Source organism: Aspergillus campestris (genome assembly GCF_002847485.1).
Source record: "Aspergillus campestris IBT 28561 chromosome Unknown P168scaffold_9, whole genome shotgun sequence".
In the NCBI taxonomy this organism is placed as follows: Eukaryota; Fungi; Ascomycota; class Eurotiomycetes; order Eurotiales; family Aspergillaceae; genus Aspergillus; species Aspergillus campestris.
Window position 1 is genome coordinate 111272 of NW_020194344.1, and position 17707 is coordinate 128978.

The following is a 17707-nucleotide window of genomic DNA, read 5'->3' on the forward strand; positions in this document are numbered from 1 at the left end:
TAAGTAATTTGTCAGAACACACAATAAGACATGTCTAAATTTTAATAAGAGTCTTTACGTCGTCGCTCACCAGTCCCCCCCCCACTCAATGATCCCCTAAAACCACCCCAATCACATCCCCCTAAATCTCCTCCAACTCATCCAACTCATCATCAAGACTCAGAGGCGGAAAATCACCAACCTGGACTTTCTCCGGCTTGACGAAAACGCCCGTCTTAGGCGGGCACGTGAAGTAGCGCTCGCCGCCTACGCTCCCGTCGTTCTTCCCCGTCGGCTCATCCAGCTCGATTCCGACCCAGATTGGGCGCGCACTGGACGGCACCTGCGCGTCGGTTTCTACGCCGGGGAACGGGATCGTGGGGACGGGGCCCACGAATTGAATGGTGCCGCGGCGGATGTGTGGCGGGGAGGAGGGGAGGATGATTGCGCGTTTGGAGGTGGTGATGTCTAGTAGATTAGTCTCTTTTTCCTTTGTGTCTCTTCCTTTCCGTCTCAGGTTGAAGGTGAAGGTTAAGGTGAAGGTGAAGGGGGATCTCACTTCTTTGTTGGACGTCCTCAGCGTCCTTTTGTGCCTGCGCTTGCATCGACTCCTCCGGGGACGAAGCATTAGGGTCAAAGCGGCCGAGCTTCTGGTTCTTTTTCCACGCGAGGACAGAGTTAGGAAGAGTCTCGTAGGTCGACTCCGGGAGAGTGTACTTCTCCACGGAGGAGAGGTCCGTGAAGTTTGGGCGCGCGCCCTGAGGACGGGAGTCGTGGACCTGGGCGATCAATTAGCTATTCATTATCCATGATATGGTCACGTCGCGAGTTCGCGACTGCAATTGATAGAAAGAGGAGGGTGCAGGGAGCGTACTTCGATCTCAGACCCCTTGTTCAGGCCGTAGTTACCAACACTGGAGTCCTCCGCGTCAAGCCATTGGTCCGGATGTCCCGGCGTCTTGAGCCGCAGTCGTTGGCATCCGGGCGGAATCCCTGTCATGGTCTCCAGTTTGCCTTTGAGCTGCGTGACTGTCCATGTTGGGGTGACACGGCGCTCGGTGATGAACTGCGGGCGATCAGTCGCGTTGGCGGCTGGTGTTGTGATCATGACGGAGATGTCCGTCGGGGTGGGTTGGAACGCCATGTTGGTTTAGAGTTGGCGGTCCAGGAAGTTGGCTGGTTGATGCTCTTTGGGAGATGATGTGGCCGCTTCTGGGCTGTCTTTTAAAACACAAGGTCAGGTCTGAGTCCTTGATGATGTTGGGTACTGGATGTATAGTGGGGGTGTGAGGGGCAGTGAGGATGGACAGAATATGTGAGAATGCTCTGGTCTCTCAGGGTGTTCTCTTGTATTTCGAGAGAATAGCAAGGCTCAACCCCTTTCTTGCCTACAGCCTTGTCGGCTGTACTAGGTAGATTTGGCAGCTAACTATATAGCAATGACTCACGTTGTATATAACAATCTAATGACAATCTTAGTTCTTCTGTGGTAGTGTATGTGGAAAGAGTGTATGTAGGGAGTGCTAGCTATAAAGCGAGGTCCTGTATGAACATTCGTACCTGTATTAGGGGTAGTAAGGTCGTGAGTGGGTCGTGGAGAAGTGGCTACTGAGGAGATAGTCGATAAATAGACAGGTTGATACTCCGTATAAGGCGAGAATATCGCCGACTTGCATGGAATTAAGTTATCCACGCACGTGGCGTGTTAGTCAGATATTTGATGTGCACAATTTATGGTCATTATTTGCAAGGCATCTGTTAGACTCATGACTAATGACAGTATACGCCTTGCTTGACTCGCTATACATACAGCAATGACATTTCCTCATCATCTATTCAAATCATATTATAGACAAAGAATAATGGCTCCTAGTTCAATCAATCAATATTGTAAAGTAAACACACGATCAACCACGGCATATCAGATCAACGAATTCCTCAAAAGTCACCTGACATCAAACCAAATGGATGATCCATCCTTCCACCACTGACTGACCAGCCAAGGAAAAGGCATAGAAAAGACCCCAAAGGAAGACACCTCGATCGACCTATAAGATACCCTTCATGGATAGACCCTACAAACCCAAATAAATCCTCCGAATTGACTACATCCTCATCGTTCTATCTACACCCGCCTTTCATCATTCTCGTTAGCCGTATCTTCGATTTTTTTTTTTTTCCTTCTCCCCCACCCCACTTCCCGTACTGGTCTTTCTCTTTCTTGTCCTGTCTTGTCTTTCTTCTTGGCTATCGTCTTTCCTGGTGGAAGCAATAGATCATACCTACCTAGCAAACCCAACCCCAATACTATCTACCCACCTATATACTATCTATCCCACAATGTCGTCATCCGACATACCTACACCTGATCAAGCGAGTCAACACCCAGACGAAGTAGAAGAAAAGAATGTCCACGAAGTGTACCAACAAATCGCAGGCCATTTCTCCTCCACCCGTCACAAGGTACCTACCTACCTACCTATCTATCTTCCTCCCCCTTCATGCCCCCGTTCTCTACTGTGGCTATAGGTGCACGTTGCTAATACAGCGCTACCGCCCTAGCCATGGCCGATGGTGGAACGATTCCTCAGCGGCCTGACTCCAGGCTCTGTCGGGCTGGACGTGGGATGCGGGAATGGAAAGTATTTGCCGGTGAATCGCGATGTATTCATAATTGCCTCTGATCGGTGAGTCCTTCCTTGCATTTTCTTAAGTATCATCCGCGGTGGGGATCACGTGCCACTATTGTACGCCCCATCACTCCTATGTACGTTGTTTGCGTAGTTTGATATGCCCCATCGTCAAGGGGAAAACGTGATATTGTTTTGTATGTGCTATGTATATCCTAGATTGACCGATAATGCCAGTTCCGACAAGCTTGCCCAGATTGCCGTACAGCATCAGCCACATTCCACCATCGTGGCTGATATCCTGAATCTACCGCACCCAGAGTCCTACTTTGACTTCGCCATCTCAATTGCGGTTGTGCACCATCTGTCCACCCCGGATCGAAGGGTCCTGGCGATTCGCGAGATTCTCCGCACTCTGAAACCCGTGGACGAAAACGGGTCCGGGGGTCGAGCGCTGGTCTATGTCTGGGCCCTGGAGCAAAGCACTAGCCGCCGAGGCTGGGACAAGGGCGACGCACAGGACATCATGGTGCCCTGGGTCATGAAGGGGAAGCTGGCGCCCGGAGGCGCCCCCACTGTCGAGCCCAAGGTATTCCACCGGTACTACCATCTGTATAGCGAGAAAGAGTTGGAACAGGATATCCACGCCGCCGGGGGGCGTGTCGTGGAGTCCGGCTATGAGAGAGACAACTGGTGGGCAGTTGCAACACGAAATGACTAAAGAGCATTGTAACGGAGAACTGTAATATGTGCTCCGAGATCCAGTCTCGGAGTATCGGCACCTCTCATCATATTGGATTCCGTAATAGACGAGAAAGAGACAAAGAAATCGTCACCTCGGAGTTCACATCCGAGCCCTCCTATTGCAGGAGGGCCCAGTAATAACAAACAAACAAAGGAAAACAAAAAAAAATAAAAATAAAAGATAAAAAAAAAGGGGAAGCGCGCACATATTCACAAGAATAATCTATGAAAAAAAATCACCACAAGGGTTGCCTCCAACCAGCGCTATGCAATTCGTAACACGCAAAATAAACACATAGATGTCGTAAGATTTGACCCTAAGGAAGGGTCCGAGGGGGCGGGCCAAGCGCAGGGCCCAGGTGACCGTGACTGCTAGCCATATCTAGCGGTCGTCCTACTCGGTAGGGGTCTCGTGGAAATGCAAATGGCGGCGGCGTAGGCGCATATGCGGGAACACCAGCTGTGAGCTCTTCGACGGATGGGAGTTGTGGGGGGTGGATGGCGCGCGAGACGGATGGTTTTCTCGGCCTGGATAGAGACGTGCTCGCTCTGCGGGTTCTCGGGGCTGGCGGGTCGATGGCCGTGCTCGACAGCGAGAAAGGAACAACACCGGCTCGGCGGGCCATCTCCTGTTCTCCCAATTGCCAATGCATGGCCTCTGCCGCTCTCCAAGGAATCGCCATTTCCTCGGCCACCTTGGACCACATTTCGGCTTTGAATCTGCGGTTGTCCGACGTTAGCCTTTTATCTGCACACACCCTTGCCTGGAGTTTCGTTGCCAATATCGAGCAAGGTTTCTTTCAAGCCAGGCTCTGTTTTGGTACACGCTCACCGTGCGTAGGGAAAAAGAGAAAAAAAAAAAAAAAAAAAAAAAAAAAAAAAAAAAAAAAAAAAAAACATACCTCTCATATAGTCTCGCAAGTTTGTTCTTCTTGTCTTCATCCCATTCGCTCCTGCGCTCTAGATAATTCTGATAGTGGAGGCGGCAGCTGATCGCACTTCGTCCAGGAAGTCGCTTGCTGATATCTTCCCACTTCATGCCACTCCCCCGTAGTTCGATGATCAAAGCATCTTCTTCGGGAGACCATTTAGACTGCTTTTTGGCGGGCGATTCCGCGGCGTGACCAGGATGGAGGCGCTTGGCCGGCACGGAGCTCGTTGTTTTGACCGAGAAAGGTGCCACCGTCGAGACCGGGTTCGGGGCGGGTACTGACATCGCAGGCACCATGGGCGCCGGCGGCAGTGGATTCGGTGGAAGGGTGGGCGCAGAGGTCACCGGTGCCGTCTCCTCCTCATCTTGAGGTTTTAGTAGTAGTGAGATATCCACTTTGGCGGGGGGTAGGATAGGCTGGTTTCGTAACGCAATCATATGCGCGATTCGCAAGGAGAGATCCCTTCTTTTTTTCGTCTTTGCTTTAATGAAAAGTGAAGGAGGGGCCGTCCGAGTTGGTCCAAATGTCCGGCCAGTCCTCGTGGCGAAATCGACTCAAAGGAAGCCGAAGAATGGAGAAGACTTGAGTATGGGAGAAGGAACCAAGATGATTTGAGGTTCCAAGCACTCTGCTTTTTATTCTCTCCTTTTTATATTCTTCTCTCTTTCGTTCTTTTTTTTCTTTCTTTTAATCTCGAGGAGAGATGCTTTGTCCGGAACTCAGTGACTCGATCTCAACTGGGGAGATGGATGGTTTGTGGAAAGTCAATGAATGGATGGTAGGTGTTCCGTGTAGTCCCACGTCACCACAATCGAGTCTATCAGAAGGCGGATATGGAAGATAGAGTGTCTGAAAGAGTTGATATAACCAAGAAGTAAAGGCTCAAGATATCCCAATAACAAAATAAATAGAAAGGATGGCTATGGATCTTGAAGGTCAGTTGAACCTAGGTCTAGAATGCTAACCAACGACTGAGGTAGAAAGGAAATCGAATCAAGTAAATGAAAAGCCGATGACCGATGGTGGGAGGATGGGGGGGGGGAATAAGAGAGAAGAGAGAAGGAAAGAGGAAGAGAGAGAGAGAGAGAGAGAGAGTGTGTGTGTGTGTGTGGGAAGAGAGAAAGGAAGTAGTTCAGAGGGGAAAGGAGGAAGACGGACGAGATAGATGAAACACACTTTGAGATGCATAAGAGGTGATCATCGACGGTGACAGCTGATCTAGCAGCGCAAGACAGCAAATGAGAGGGCCAGTAGTAAGAGAACTGGGACCATGGAAGGTGGGATAGGTATGGATGGGGAAGGAAGGGTAGAAATTGGACCAAGCTAAGAAGTAGAAGCCGAGTCCAGCCAGTCCGTCCAATCCACCTGTGGGCTCGGAAGGTCGTGAATATTCAATTCTCATTGAGCAAAGGATAAGATGGGTATGGGGGAGGGAGGGGCGGTCGAGACGGTTGGTGAAAATAATAATAACGAACTGAGTTCCAGGTTTGGCAGTTATGGGTCCATCTGGTTAAAATGAACTAACTTGGACTCTTGAGCTCCTACGGGATACGGTACCAAACTAACTGATGGAGAGAAATTAAACATAAACAATAAAATAAATATAAAATAGAATCAAAAATTCAAATAATAGTTAGACCATGATGGAGAGGAGAGAATAATCAGGGCATGGAAGTGTCTTCCATAGCACCATGGTCAAACCACCACTAGGGAAAGGACCAACGGTTGACGTTTCAAGAGACGATTAGGATCCTTATTCTATTGTAATATCATCATCATCATAATAATAGTAACAGTACTATCATAATAATTCATGACTATCAAAACGGGGGTTGTGGTTCCACCCCGCGGGTACTATAACTCAAAAGGAAGGCTTCACTGGCGGTCAAACCCTCTGCTTCTCCTCCCGAACATTCGAGCCCAGACTCGGTTTGGATTATGACTCGGTGGTGAGTTGGCTGGGAGGATTCATGTCGTTGACCTAAATTTCTGCCAGACTGGGCTGCATCGTTATATGAGAAGCAGAAAGCATACACTCATCTTAGGAAACATGATATCAGATTCCGGGAAAATCCGACTTGATTATTTTTTGAATGATTTATCTTGTAGGGAAAGAGATGACTCTGTATGTGTATGGATTGAACAATGATAACCCTTTGGATATGATAATAATAATAATAATAATAATAATAATAATCAAATATAAAATGAATAAAATAAATCAAAGGAAAAGACGGTCTAAGCCACCAGCGACTAGAATCTTGCATACCCGGGAACCCTGGTATGCTTTCCCTCTAGGAGAATTTTCTTTTTCTTCTGTATTTATTGATTTTCACCTCCTTTGAGTATAGGGCAAGATCACAGAGGTTCGAGACAATGCCAACTGTGGGAGAGAAAATATTTGAAAATTAATAAAAATAAACAAAAATAAAATAAAAGAAGAAGAGAAAGAAAGGAAAAGGAAGTAAAATTCAATAAAATAAAAACCGAGTGGGGAGCTGTATTATTGTGAGTTCCGAACCAGAGCTGGAAATAGCCTTCCAGAGAAGCTCCAACCAAGGTGGGATCGTAGGCAATGATGCCCAGAAGTATGCGTAATAACTTAACCACAGCTAAGGTTCTTCTCATTCAAACCCTTGTCACCTGTCAGAATAACTAGAATACCAACAGCTGGAAGGATGAAAGGAGTGGTCTTAAGGAAAATGAGATTGAAGATTCTGAAATTAAGAGACCAATAGATAAAATAAAAGGAGAAAAGGAAAAAAAAGACATTATGTATCAACATTTCCGCCCAGATGTTTATACTAAACATCCTCTCCCGTCATAAGATACCATGGCTGACTGACTATTCTCTTTCCTCTCCTGGTTGGCTTCCGATAAAAAAAGAAATGATCAATAAGTCGAGATTGAAGGTTCCAACTTTCCTACAATCCAACGGTCGAGGACCAACCAATTAGTGGCATGCGACGACCACAATGGATCTGTCAACGGCGAACGAACCCCAAGCCCCGAAAGGCAGGTATCGACCTAGGTAATATTGCTAGGGAAGACGCTACTGGGATCTCTTCGAACCGTTCGCCTCGTCCGACGTTCTGCACCCCACGGCCTGGCTGACCGAACTTGTCGACCCATGGGCTAATTCTTCTGGTTACCTCGTTATTCGACCGAATTTCTTGGTTCGATTAATTAAATAATCAAAACAAATCTATATTTATAGGCACTGGTATGGATCTATACGGATCGAAATTTACACCTTTGCAGCTTTCTTCAGAGATGAGGATAGTGGATTGTTAATATCGACTACGTAGTACGTACTCCATTCTACCTCTGCTTCTTTCTTTCTTTTTTCTTTTTTTTTCTTTGTTGGTTTATTCAATTTGACATCATTTCTTTCTCTTCCATTGCGACGGAAATTAAATAACACAGTCAGCCTGTCATCGAGATGAAGATGTCCCGTAATAATGGCACAGCCCAAGTGATACATCAACCCGTCCACCACTTTCCGTAGTCTTGGGACGCGGCAGCTCTTCCACCGTTACCCTTACATTTCCACTCTTCTATTCTTCTACTTGGCATTCTTCTGCTACGCTCGATGAGTACGGAGTACTCCGTACTAGATGTGCCATTGCAGGCCGTTGTGGACACGGACATCAAGGTGGAAGAGAAACGGTCTGATTACCGGATGTGCTTTGCAGCTCAGCATCGTGTCATGGCCCAGGACGTCTGCGTGCGCCATCCTGTCACACCCCGACCAATTCGAGCCAGATCCAATCATCAAACGAAAGGGTCGACCGACCCAGGATTCCGATGTTTGTTTGAGATGAGACTCCAGTGAGGCCCGGGGGTCATTTCGGGCTCAGTTCAACTGCGGTTCGTGATCTTGTCTGGAATTACTTACTGTGGAAACAGTCGAAAAAAATAAAAAATAATAAATCAATCGTAAGAGAAGAGAGATTTCATCCTGTCGCTTAACCGTCCCGGGAAGCGTGGACAGGAGCGGCAGGATTTCATGCGATCTCCGGGTCTCGACAAGTCCCTGTTTAAAATTGGAGACCGTTGATCGTGTCGGGCTAGAAGCCTGGAACCGCCAAACGCAAGCACAGTACATCGATCCAGGCCTTTTCATTATTTATTTTTCATTGTTTTTATTGTTTTTATTTTCTACGATTTATTCGCGTCAGCGAGATTACTGCCGACGAGTTCTTCCGACCTGCAGAGACGACGGCGTCTTGTGCCCAGAGTCTGCAGATCGATCCTGCCTCTCCTTGGTGGTTTCCATAGTATTGAACGCCGACGAGGAACGGACTAGTTTGTGGCTACTGGCTACGGGCTACAGAACAGGAGGTCAGTCCTCGTGGTGTCTTTTGGACCGCTCCATGTCTCCACCACGGGAGATAGAGAGACCTAACTATCGGCCGGCGTGACCGAACCGTACTCCGTATATAGGTTTGCACCCCCATAGCGGAATAATCGTACCTACTGCCTAGCTAGGTAATCGGGAATAAGTACCTAGTCCAATCAACGAAACACTTGGATGATAGACGTGATGAATACCTAAAACTGAACAAGATACCAACTTGAATACACTGTAGCACACACTAACTCCTCAAGACACATGGTTGACGGACAGGTTAGCAGTCAGCTCAAACAGGCGGTAATGTGCGGAGTATTTTTGGACCAAGGGTTGGGCTTGCTTGTTTTTTCTTTCTTCGAACGACGGGGCTGCGGGAACAAGGGGGGGGTTTCCGCCAGACTGCAGTGCCTGCAAGATTACCTAGGGACCAACGGGGATCCACTTCAACGGTGTCCGCTTGTCTAGATGGGGGAAAGTGTCTACTATTATTCCGACAGTGGCGGTGGAGAGGACCCAGCGTTGGTAGTCCAACCAGCTGTCTAGTTGATGTGGGGCTGTATCTCTTTTTCTTTTTCCTTCTCTTCCTTTTCATTATTATTTTTGATTTAATATTTGTTTATTACGCAGGACTCCAGTGACGGCGAACTGGCGGTTTGAAAGGCCACTCGCTACCATTTCCTAAAGCCTCATCCCGGGGAACGAAGACATATTAATCACCGATCAATTTATCAATCGATCAAATTAAATGAGATAACCTTCTAAACCAGGCAGATTCATCTCCGGGGTACCTTGGCTTTACAGCGACCACACGTGCGGAACGCCTGAAAGGATCTGAAGATATCAATCTGGAACAAAGAGTCCGGGATACGAGTATATACGGAGGACTCCATTGTAAGGTTCTCTATCAGAGAGTGTTGTAATAAGTCAGTAAATAAGAGAATAAATAAATCAATAATGAAGAAATCATTGATAGATCAACTGAACCCGTGTTCAATAAAATCCAACTACTGCGTACATGGTGTTTAGACCTGTAAGTGTGACTGCATGATATTCGCTGGAATAATCTCCGAACGCTCCCCATACCCACATCATGCACATGTGTACATACATATCTAGGATGACACTATACACATTCTTACGATCATCTATACAACTTCTGGAACCAGTCATGTTGACTGACACAAAGAAGATCATGACTTGGATTTGATTTCATACATATAATATCCATCTATGATCCTCTAACATAGACCCGACAATCGAATATCTACCGAGGCTGATGATACTTCATCAGGGCCAGATCCAAATCATGATAGGTAACTTCAATGGTAATTGGTAGTCATCGTGCATAACACGTACACCACTGTATCCATGGATATATCCGAGGTCATCTCATTTCTCTCCCTCCCCTCTAGCCCTGTGACGTATCGGCTCACAGAGATAGATAATCCAGCGTTCTCCTATTGCGGTAGCAGGAAGAACCCGAGGAGACGAGACACCTATTACCCCAGGGGGAATAAATCTAGCAGGATCAGACTATAGCATTCAGAAAAAGATCACGCAACCCTGCTAGGAAGGAGATGGAGAACAGTATCTCGACTATCACTCTCAGCACACATAATCGACCCTCATTCAATCTGGAACAAACCCAGTCCTTGGACCATCCAGCTCCTGCCATTGGTCACCATGGCGTGGAACCCCCCAACAGGGATACCGCTACTATATTCTATTCCTGGCGCAAAGTTGATCGTCACTGAACACGCCCGAAAAGAATTAAGAACGTCAGCAAAAAAATGTCCGACGCGGCGACGACCCTTTCAGGGAGGGGGAGGAGTGGGGGGAAGAGGCCCCAGGCTCCACATCGTCTCTAGTCTTTATTGAGTTCGCTGTTGAGTCGTAGTGATCCATCTCTTTCCTCTTCTAACAGTCGCCTAATTATCAGACGATATTATCTTATTCTTCTTATTTTGAATTTCTTTTGTTTATTTGTTTTTTCGTATTCAACTGCTGTCCTATTTGTTACTCTTGCTAGTTGCTACCCATGACTACACACCGCCTGTAGGTGATCTGTATACCTACCTACCTACCCACCATTGACAGTACACCTACTGGTAGGTACCTGGGTACCTGTACCTACCTAGCTACCTAACCCATAACCGGGTTTGGCCAAGATTAGGTACCGGTTTCCAAACATGCAGAGTTTGGTACACTCGTCGTGGGAATCAATCTTCCTCACCGGTTCATACGGTCCTACCCAGATAGATTAACTGATTGACTACAAAGTACTCATCAAGCCACCGTCCAAAATAAAAACAGAGACGATGATGAATCCATTGGCCCGCAGGACCCTCTGGAACGGGCGCCCTACTCCGTATGGAGCAGGAGCTCGAGTGGGAGTGGAAATGGGGGGTTCGGGGTATTAGGAGCTTGGCCAAATGGGCGCGCCACGAAGAAAAGAAAAAAAAAAAAAAAAAAAAAACAAAAATGAAGGATCAGGAATCTCAACAAGATGAAACGGCCTACCGATCGTCATTATAATTATTATTGTTTTCTTTCGTGGCAAAGCCGGAAAGTGGGCCGGCCCTGAGGCTACGGAGAAAACGGTTGACAATTCGACGCTGCCCAACTGTGTGGGACCCGTCGGCGGATTTGAGTTGCTTAAGGTCTAGATTTGAATCGGCAACACGATTTGTCGGACTTGTTAAGCTCTCGGTAGTCTTGTTTTCTCCTGACGTACTCCTATGGAGTTGTTGGTATACGCGGGTGATCCTGGTGATTTCTTCCGGTATATCATTTCTCTGTGTGGCGCTGATGCTGGGAAAGAGGCGCAGAGTGTATATTGAATCAGAAGTCCGGAGGAATCTACACCAACTCGCGAACCGAGCCGGTCGTTCGGAGGGAGTGATGTTCAAGTTTGGGGTCCCCGCCTCTATATTGATTGGCTCAGTTGGGGTGGGTAAGAGGCCAACGCTGTTTGGGGCTTGTCAGGAGCCATTCGGGTGGAACTGCGCTGACAGAACGCCGAAGTCGAGACAAGAAAGAAACATACATCCTGGTAGGCTGGGATCAATTGAAGTGGCTGGAGACAAAGATGGCGTTCTTTGTTGCCTCATGTATATGACCGCGGCCTGAACCATTCGATTCGCTATAGGTTATCATCCGAGGTGCGGGAGAAGGGACAAACAACCATGACAACCACCAGACATGACTCGACAGTCGACAAAGGCGACACGGGAATAGTTCCTACTAGAGTAATTCGGGCGAGAGCACTCGTGTGGGAAAGAAATCCGCTTTTCAGAAAGATGAAACCAGAGTGTGGGGAAGAGTCTGGCCCTGACAGGCTGACACCACTTCCCCCCGATGCTCCTACCAAGCCATCGAAACGGGGATTGTGGACTGTCATCATATCAGCATGGCCATGGTCATGATCCAATCTATCCTTCCACATTTCCAGGGAAAGAACGGGTTCATGACGAGTCCGAGACCGTCCAAGCATCTGGTCTAGACTACGGGCTTCCCTGGTTTGGGACTCCGATGGAGGGGATCAAGGCCACAATTAATTAAACTCCGTAGCAGGAGAGCTCCACCGTTGTTCCGTCAATATCCAATATAACCGTTCACCGGAGGTTCTTCAGAGAGCTGCTGCTTCTTTCTATCAGATGGAATATTGATATGACAACTAGGGGGAATCATCCGACATCATGAAGTGTATATATATGTATGCAGATATTATATGAGTGAAAACAGTTTAGAACGAGGACTCGAGTTGTAAGTATCTCTAGTATAATAGTATCTGGGTACATCCAGCTGATACAATCATGTTGATCCTGGCCACAACCCAGTCCCGCATCTCATTTGCTCGACACTTCCCGTCCTGGTGCTGCTGGGAGACCTTAACCCTTGTCGATGCATTATTCACAAGTCCCAGTCTTGCATCACACACTTGAAACCGGACTAACTGCTCACTGCATCCCTCTCCATATCATGTGATGGAGGGGTCAACTACTGACTTGATTGAACCTCGTCGAGGACCGAGGTAGTTTGATTCGCGTAGCTCTATACAGACCGCCTTAGTGATAGGAGACCCATGGAACTTCAGGTTCCTAGCTTCACTATTTTTCTATTGTATTATGAATTGGAAATTCAAGTCTAGTCTATTATCTAATCGCTCACTGTTCATGTAAATACTCTAGCCAAGTTGTTCTGTCATTGGAATCATGGTCCTCGGTGGTATCTCAGGTAAGCGATAAGAACTTGATAGCGGGATGAATCAATCACCTATGACATGCAGTCCCAACACCAACACTCCCTATCCCAAGCACGCCCATGACTGGAGAACATGAGTACTCTTGATCCTTCAACTCATGAGATACCGTCCCCCAACACCGTCCAGTTCGTCGACCATCTGGTCTCGCAGCTTCAAGACTACACCACGGCCACCACCACTGACCCCGATGGGAATGACTACTCTGGCTCCTTACGACACCCACGTCTTGTGCAAAATGCGTCTGCTTTCCCGCGTGCTCTCGCATCTCGTATGCCTCAAGTGAAACAGCTGATGCTAACCCTCCACTGCCTCTTTCCCAATGAACTCCTTCTTGCGCTGGATATTCTGGACCGGGGTCTGGTGAGACGATATCAGGTTGAACATCAGCATCAACATCAACAAGACTGTCATCGTCATCAGGCTGTAAATGAAACAGCGACAGACTCGGAGTCTCCTGATAATGCCCTACACGATAGACAGGAGGCCCAAAGCCCAGGGAATACACCACTCTCAGACGGTGTCTTCTTCGTGATCTCCACCTCCTCCCCCGGACCGTCACTCACACCCGACACAAGGTCTCGTGTCCCGTGCACGGGACAAAAAGGCTACGAAGTCCGACTGCATGCATGGAACTGCAGCTGCCCGATCTTCGCCCTAGCAGCGTATCGTGACCCAGGGCCTGAGGACACCCACTCTCACCTGCCCCCGTCGCCAACAACAGCACCAACGCACCAGTCCAACAGCAGCAGACCGTGCTCATTCGGCGGCGCCTTGACACACGGCGCGACGAAACTGACACCGCCCGTCTGCAAACACCTTCTGGCTTGTTTTTTGGCTGCGCGTTGTCCGGGGGTTTTTGACGGCGAGGTTTCTTCTGCGTCGTCGGTTACCGTTCTTACGGAGGATGAACTGGCTTGTTGGTGTGCGGGCTGGGGGGAGTGACTCTTTTTGCTGTGGGTTTCCGGTTGAGGATGCATTCGTTGTCATTCCTACTCATAATCATACATATGTTTTAAAATGATTCTTTGAGCTTGTGGAGGGTTGTCTAAGCTGAATGAATACTCGTTGCATCTATTAGTTTGTATTATTTCACAGCTGGGTTTATGTACGTGTCACAGGTGAGGAAGTTTGTATAGCAAGCAAGGTCCTCGGAGCAGGCTCATCGTGTAGATGGCACAATGCCTTTATGAAGAAAACTGCATGCATGGCCTGGTCGAGAATGATTTGGAAGACACCAAAGTCTGCCTCATAGCGTGGTTCATATGGTCCATACATGCCCAGCTTGAATTGCTTCCATATATATACTACCGCTGATACGATCATTACTGTCACCGTGGACATCCACGCGTCTCGAGACTGTCTTTCCAATACCGCCATTTCACTTGGAGTCGGCATTGCGCTGGGGAAGATATATATCCACGAGCACATAGTATACATTCCACAGCAATGAATTGTTCTAATGAATCGTTTCACGTAGATAGCAGCTATCCCCCCGCTTACTCCTTCCTCTTAAGCTTGTCCTTGGACTCGTCCTGCTCCTCCTTCTCTCCGTTTGCCGCGCTCCCCTTCTTCGCGGCATCCTTCTCGCCCTTGACCCCATTCGTCTCCTGCTCCCTCTTCTGTTCATTCTCCGCCTGCTGTTGCCGGTTTTGGATTTTGTTCTCGATGAGGTCGTGGAAGGCGGTGATGGCCCGGATCAAGCTGCTCAGGTAGATGGCCATTAATTGATCGTTGGTCTTGATGCTCATGGCGCGCGCCAGTTCGCTGTTCTCTGTCGGCTGCTGCTCCGAGCCGCTAATCCGTGTCGTGGCCGGCGGGGTCGACAGGTTGGGCAACAGGTTGAACACGTCCTGGAGGTTGCCCAGAATTGCGTGGTTGATGGGGAGCTCACGGTCCAGAACCTTCTGGAGGTATTGGCCGATGTCACGCAGGCGTAGATGCAGACCCTGCAGCGATTGCAGCTGCGAGGTTATCCGGGTGGAAAGTGTGCCCACTGCAACGTCACGGATGTCTCGAAGAAGGTGCTCGACGCCGATTTCCTCGGCTTCTTCCGCCTCGATGGTCGACGGGGTGTGGACAAAGGTCTTGGAAGTAGTAGTGCCGTCCTGTAGAACGATTTCATGTAAGCCACAGCCCAAAGGTGGGACAGGTGCGCCAGTCCATCACACGGGGAGCACTCACATCCTTGATCTCATCCACCGCAAAGTAAGCATCCGTGGGCACGCCGACCTCCTTCGGTTGGACATCGACAATCACCAAGAGCGGGTTCGGAGTGTACCGCTTAAACAGCTCGTTGATCTCCAGATCGGAGGCTCGCAGCTTCGGGCCCGAGTGGTACCACCCAATTAACTTCTCACGGGCGTTGATCTTCTTGAACATGTCTCTCATCGACTCGACAAAGTTGTGATCTAAGAACCAGACGGACGGGTCTTTCTCATCCTCCTCGAAAGGAACTATGAACACGAGACGCATTAGTATTTATGAGTGGTATAGGATATTCCAGAGAAAGCTTCACTCACCAGCAAAGCTGTTCGATACCCGAACGACATTACCGCTGTTCTCTCCCAACAAGACACCTACCACACGCTTCCGGGTACCCTTGGCTGAGCGCCCATAGTGATCTGCCACGGAGAGAAGGACTAGCGGAGCGACCGTGACGGAGCGCTGGACGAGGGAGAGAGTTTCCGCCGTAGTGGCAGGCATGACGGAGTTGATCGAAGGCACGAGAACCAGTAGCCGATATAGACGGGAACTCCAAGGACTCAATCGGGATGTATTTTTCCTTTTAAAAGAAAAAAGGAAAAAAGGAGTTAAGTCAAATCGGAAGAGGAGGGAACAGAGTAGAAGAAGAGACTAGTATTATGAGATAGGAGGGGAGAAGGATGATGGATTAAGATGGATATGAAAGTCGGGGAGGTCGAGAGAGATGACGATGAGCTCTCTTACTATTACTGTTACTGGTGACTGCTGAACTGCTGACTGCTGGTGAGCCACATTTGGACAGCCACACCTGTGGCTGGTGCCTTGATTGGTGCCTGAGGGGTTTACTGCCTGAGGTGTTTACTCTGTAGTGCCTCAGGTGTTCAGTGCCTGAGGTGTTAATGCCTAGGTGTTTATTGCCTGAGGCGACATAGAACACCACGTGCTCCGGAAAGGCATTGTTGGCCTCTTCATGTTGTTGATCGGACAGATAGATAGATGTAGAAGAAGAAGCAAAAAATTAGCATCATCAATAACATTGATTACAAGTTTTCTCCAACAAAAATCAAAGATCCTATGGAGATCCCTCGTCATAGCCGTGCTCGGAGGTCCCGCCCAGTCCAAACGAACCTCGGAGACGCGGGTGCGAGACTCCGCTCCCGGTCGACCTTCTTCCACCCCAACTTATTGCAGATTCCGTCTCTTCCATTTCCCCGTTCGTCGTTGCGTCCACGTCTCCCATCGTCCCTGATTCAACCTCCCTCTCCCAATCCCTTTCTTATCCCCTCTATTCCTATTCTCTTTAAAGGTCTTCCTTTAATCGTTCTGTCACAATGGCTCCTATCACGGAAGACATCGTTACCGGTCTGAAGGACACGATCGGCAAGCTCGAGAACCGCATTGAGGACTTGGAGGGCCGTCTCGGCTTTGAGACGAAGCCCAAGTCCGTTGCGGAACAGATGCGCATCATCCTGATGGGTCCCCCCGGTGCTGGTATGTTGGACGAGATTGGGTTTTTTCGTCGAGTTTTTTTTTTTTTATGTCCAGTCCTGACCAACTTGTGAACAGGCAAGGGAACCCAGGCGCCGCGCCTGAAGGAGAAGTACTGTGTTTGCCACTTGGTGAGTGCCGTGTATAACCAACCCGGCTAGAGAGCGGACCGCTAATACGGATAAATGATAGGCTACCGGTGACATGCTGCGGTCTCAGGTCGCGAAGAAGACCGAGTTAGGAAAGGAGGCCAAGAAGATCATGGACCAGGGAGGTTTGGTCAGCGATGAGATCATGGTCAACATGATCCAGAGCGAGCTGAGCAACAACGCTGAGTGCAAGAACGGGTGTGTATCTCCATCTTGGCATACGACAGATGATTCGGACCGAACACTGACCAACAAACGTGATGTAGATTCATCCTGGATGGTTTCCCCCGCACTGTTGCCCAGGCCGAGCGTCTGGACGACATGCTGGTCGCCCGTCAGCAGAAGCTCCAGCGCGCCATCGAGCTGCAGATCGACGACTCTCTCCTGGTGGCTCGCATTACTGGCCGTCTGGTTCACCCCGCCTCCGGCCGCTCGTACCACAAGATCTTCAACCCGCCCAAGAGCGACATGAAGGACGATGTGACCGGCGAGCCGCTGATCCAGCGCTCGGACGACAACGCCGAGACCCTCAAGAAGCGTCTGGGTACCTACCACGCCCAGACCACCCCTGTGGTCGACTACTACAAGAAGACCGGTATCTGGCGCGGCATCGATGCCAGCCAGGAGCCCGGCCAGGTGTGGAAGAGCCTGCTCGGTGTTTTCAAGAACTAAAGCATTCTCTTTTGTTGAGGACGCCACATCGTGGTGTCCAGTGGCGTATCGATATACCTCGCCGTATGCCTCGGATCTCTATCTGAGATGGGACAAGAGGACATGCATGGTAGGGAGGGCCGGTGGTTTGCGGGTCTACACCTCGTTTTGAAAAGCTTGTCTTTCGCGTCTTGGTGCGGACGCACCTCCCGGCAGGGATCCGAACGTCATGTATAGTAATAGGTTACTTTTTTTCCTGGAAGCAAAATACAGCCAATTAGACGAATCTCGTTTACTTTTCTTTTTCTTATAGA

At 48.9% G+C, this 17707-nt stretch overlaps 7 protein-coding genes across 7 annotated transcripts; 3 read left to right on the forward strand and 4 right to left on the reverse strand.

Annotated features, from left to right (window-relative positions):
* Positions 1–106: 106 nt before the first annotated feature.
* On the reverse strand, positions 107–1611 carry P168DRAFT_271641 (tubulin-folding cofactor B). Its single transcript, XM_024835279.1, has 4 exons — positions 1540–1611; positions 854–1442; positions 539–758; positions 107–447 (listed from the first exon to the last, which is right to left on the reverse strand). Exons 2-4 carry the CDS (start codon positions 1121–1123, stop codon positions 122–124), a joined length of 816 nt encoding a protein of 271 aa, XP_024691004.1. The 5' UTR covers positions 1124–1442; positions 1540–1611; the 3' UTR covers positions 107–121.
* A 405-nt stretch (positions 1612–2016) lies between these two features.
* Positions 2017–3413, forward strand: P168DRAFT_271644 (tRNA (carboxymethyluridine(34)-5-O)-methyltransferase). Its single transcript, XM_024835280.1, has 3 exons — positions 2017–2442; positions 2542–2666; positions 2847–3413. Exons 1-3 carry the CDS (start codon positions 2320–2322, stop codon positions 3328–3330), a joined length of 732 nt encoding a protein of 243 aa, XP_024691005.1. The 5' UTR covers positions 2017–2319; the 3' UTR covers positions 3331–3413.
* Positions 3414–3670: 257 nt separating this feature from the next.
* P168DRAFT_239165 (MYB DNA-binding domain protein) lies at positions 3671–4722 on the reverse strand (the record flags this gene model as incomplete). Its single annotated transcript, XM_024833657.1, has 2 exons — positions 3671–4073; positions 4256–4722. The coding sequence occupies 2 exons, from the start codon at positions 4720–4722 to the stop codon at positions 3671–3673; spliced, it is 870 nt and encodes a 289-aa protein (XP_024691006.1).
* An 8037-nt stretch (positions 4723–12759) lies between these two features.
* P168DRAFT_183586 (uncharacterized protein) lies at positions 12760–13925 on the forward strand. Its single transcript, XM_024832961.1, has 2 exons — positions 12760–12875; positions 12928–13925. Exon 2 carries the CDS (start codon positions 12976–12978, stop codon positions 13843–13845), a length of 870 nt encoding a protein of 289 aa, XP_024691007.1. The 5' UTR covers positions 12760–12875; positions 12928–12975; the 3' UTR covers positions 13846–13925.
* Positions 13925–14491, reverse strand: P168DRAFT_183575 (uncharacterized protein). Its single transcript, XM_024832960.1, has one exon. It carries the CDS (start codon positions 14338–14340, stop codon positions 14005–14007), a length of 336 nt encoding a protein of 111 aa, XP_024691008.1. The 5' UTR covers positions 14341–14491; the 3' UTR covers positions 13925–14004.
* Positions 14101–15729, reverse strand: rpn8 (proteasome regulatory particle lid subunit RPN8). The gene is made up of 3 exons (XM_024837432.1): positions 15423–15729; positions 15085–15356; positions 14101–15008 (listed from the first exon to the last, which is right to left on the reverse strand). The coding sequence occupies exons 1-3, from the start codon at positions 15604–15606 to the stop codon at positions 14400–14402; spliced, it is 1065 nt and encodes a 354-aa protein (XP_024691009.1). The 5' UTR covers positions 15607–15729; the 3' UTR covers positions 14101–14399.
* Positions 15730–16187: 458 nt separating this feature from the next.
* On the forward strand, positions 16188–17681 carry adk1 (adenylate kinase ADK1). Its single transcript, XM_024835281.1, has 4 exons — positions 16188–16596; positions 16672–16724; positions 16786–16940; positions 17009–17681. The coding sequence occupies exons 1-4, from the start codon at positions 16437–16439 to the stop codon at positions 17412–17414; spliced, it is 774 nt and encodes a 257-aa protein (XP_024691010.1). The 5' UTR covers positions 16188–16436; the 3' UTR covers positions 17415–17681.
* Positions 17682–17707: the final 26 nt, after the last annotated feature.

Bases quoted from the DNA above. Each gene is read 5' to 3' on its own strand.
- P168DRAFT_271641 (XM_024835279.1), bottom strand. From the start codon at position 1,123: ATGGCGTTCCAACCCACCCCGACGGACATCTCCGTCATGATCACAACA. The intron at 759-853 runs GTACGCTCCCTG...TTGATCGCCCAG, and splicing joins ACAAGGGGTCTGAGATCGAA to GTCCACGACTCCCGTCCTCA. The intron at 448-538 runs GTGAGATCCCCC...CTAATCTACTAG, and splicing joins TGAGGACGTCCAACAAAGAA to ACATCACCACCTCCAAACGC.
- P168DRAFT_271644 (XM_024835280.1), top strand. From the start codon at position 2,320: ATGTCGTCATCCGACATACCTACACCTGATCAAGCGAGTCAACACCCA. The intron at 2,443-2,541 runs GTACCTACCTAC...CTACCGCCCTAG, and splicing joins TCTCCTCCACCCGTCACAAG to CCATGGCCGATGGTGGAACG. The intron at 2,667-2,846 runs GTGAGTCCTTCC...CGATAATGCCAG, and splicing joins TTCATAATTGCCTCTGATCG to TTCCGACAAGCTTGCCCAGA.
- P168DRAFT_183586 (XM_024832961.1), top strand. From the start codon at position 12,976: ATGAGTACTCTTGATCCTTCAACTCATGAGATACCGTCCCCCAACACC.
- P168DRAFT_183575 (XM_024832960.1), bottom strand. From the start codon at position 14,340: ATGTATACTATGTGCTCGTGGATATATATCTTCCCCAGCGCAATGCCG.
- rpn8 (XM_024837432.1), bottom strand. From the start codon at position 15,606: ATGCCTGCCACTACGGCGGAAACTCTCTCCCTCGTCCAGCGCTCCGTC. The intron at 15,357-15,422 runs GTGAGTGAAGCT...TCGTGTTCATAG, and splicing joins GGTATCGAACAGCTTTGCTG to TTCCTTTCGAGGAGGATGAG. The intron at 15,009-15,084 runs GTGAGTGCTCCC...ATCGTTCTACAG, and splicing joins CGGTGGATGAGATCAAGGAT to GACGGCACTACTACTTCCAA.
- adk1 (XM_024835281.1), top strand. From the start codon at position 16,437: ATGGCTCCTATCACGGAAGACATCGTTACCGGTCTGAAGGACACGATC. The intron at 16,725-16,785 runs GTGAGTGCCGTG...GATAAATGATAG, and splicing joins AGTACTGTGTTTGCCACTTG to GCTACCGGTGACATGCTGCG. The intron at 16,941-17,008 runs GTGTGTATCTCC...AACGTGATGTAG, and splicing joins AACGCTGAGTGCAAGAACGG to ATTCATCCTGGATGGTTTCC.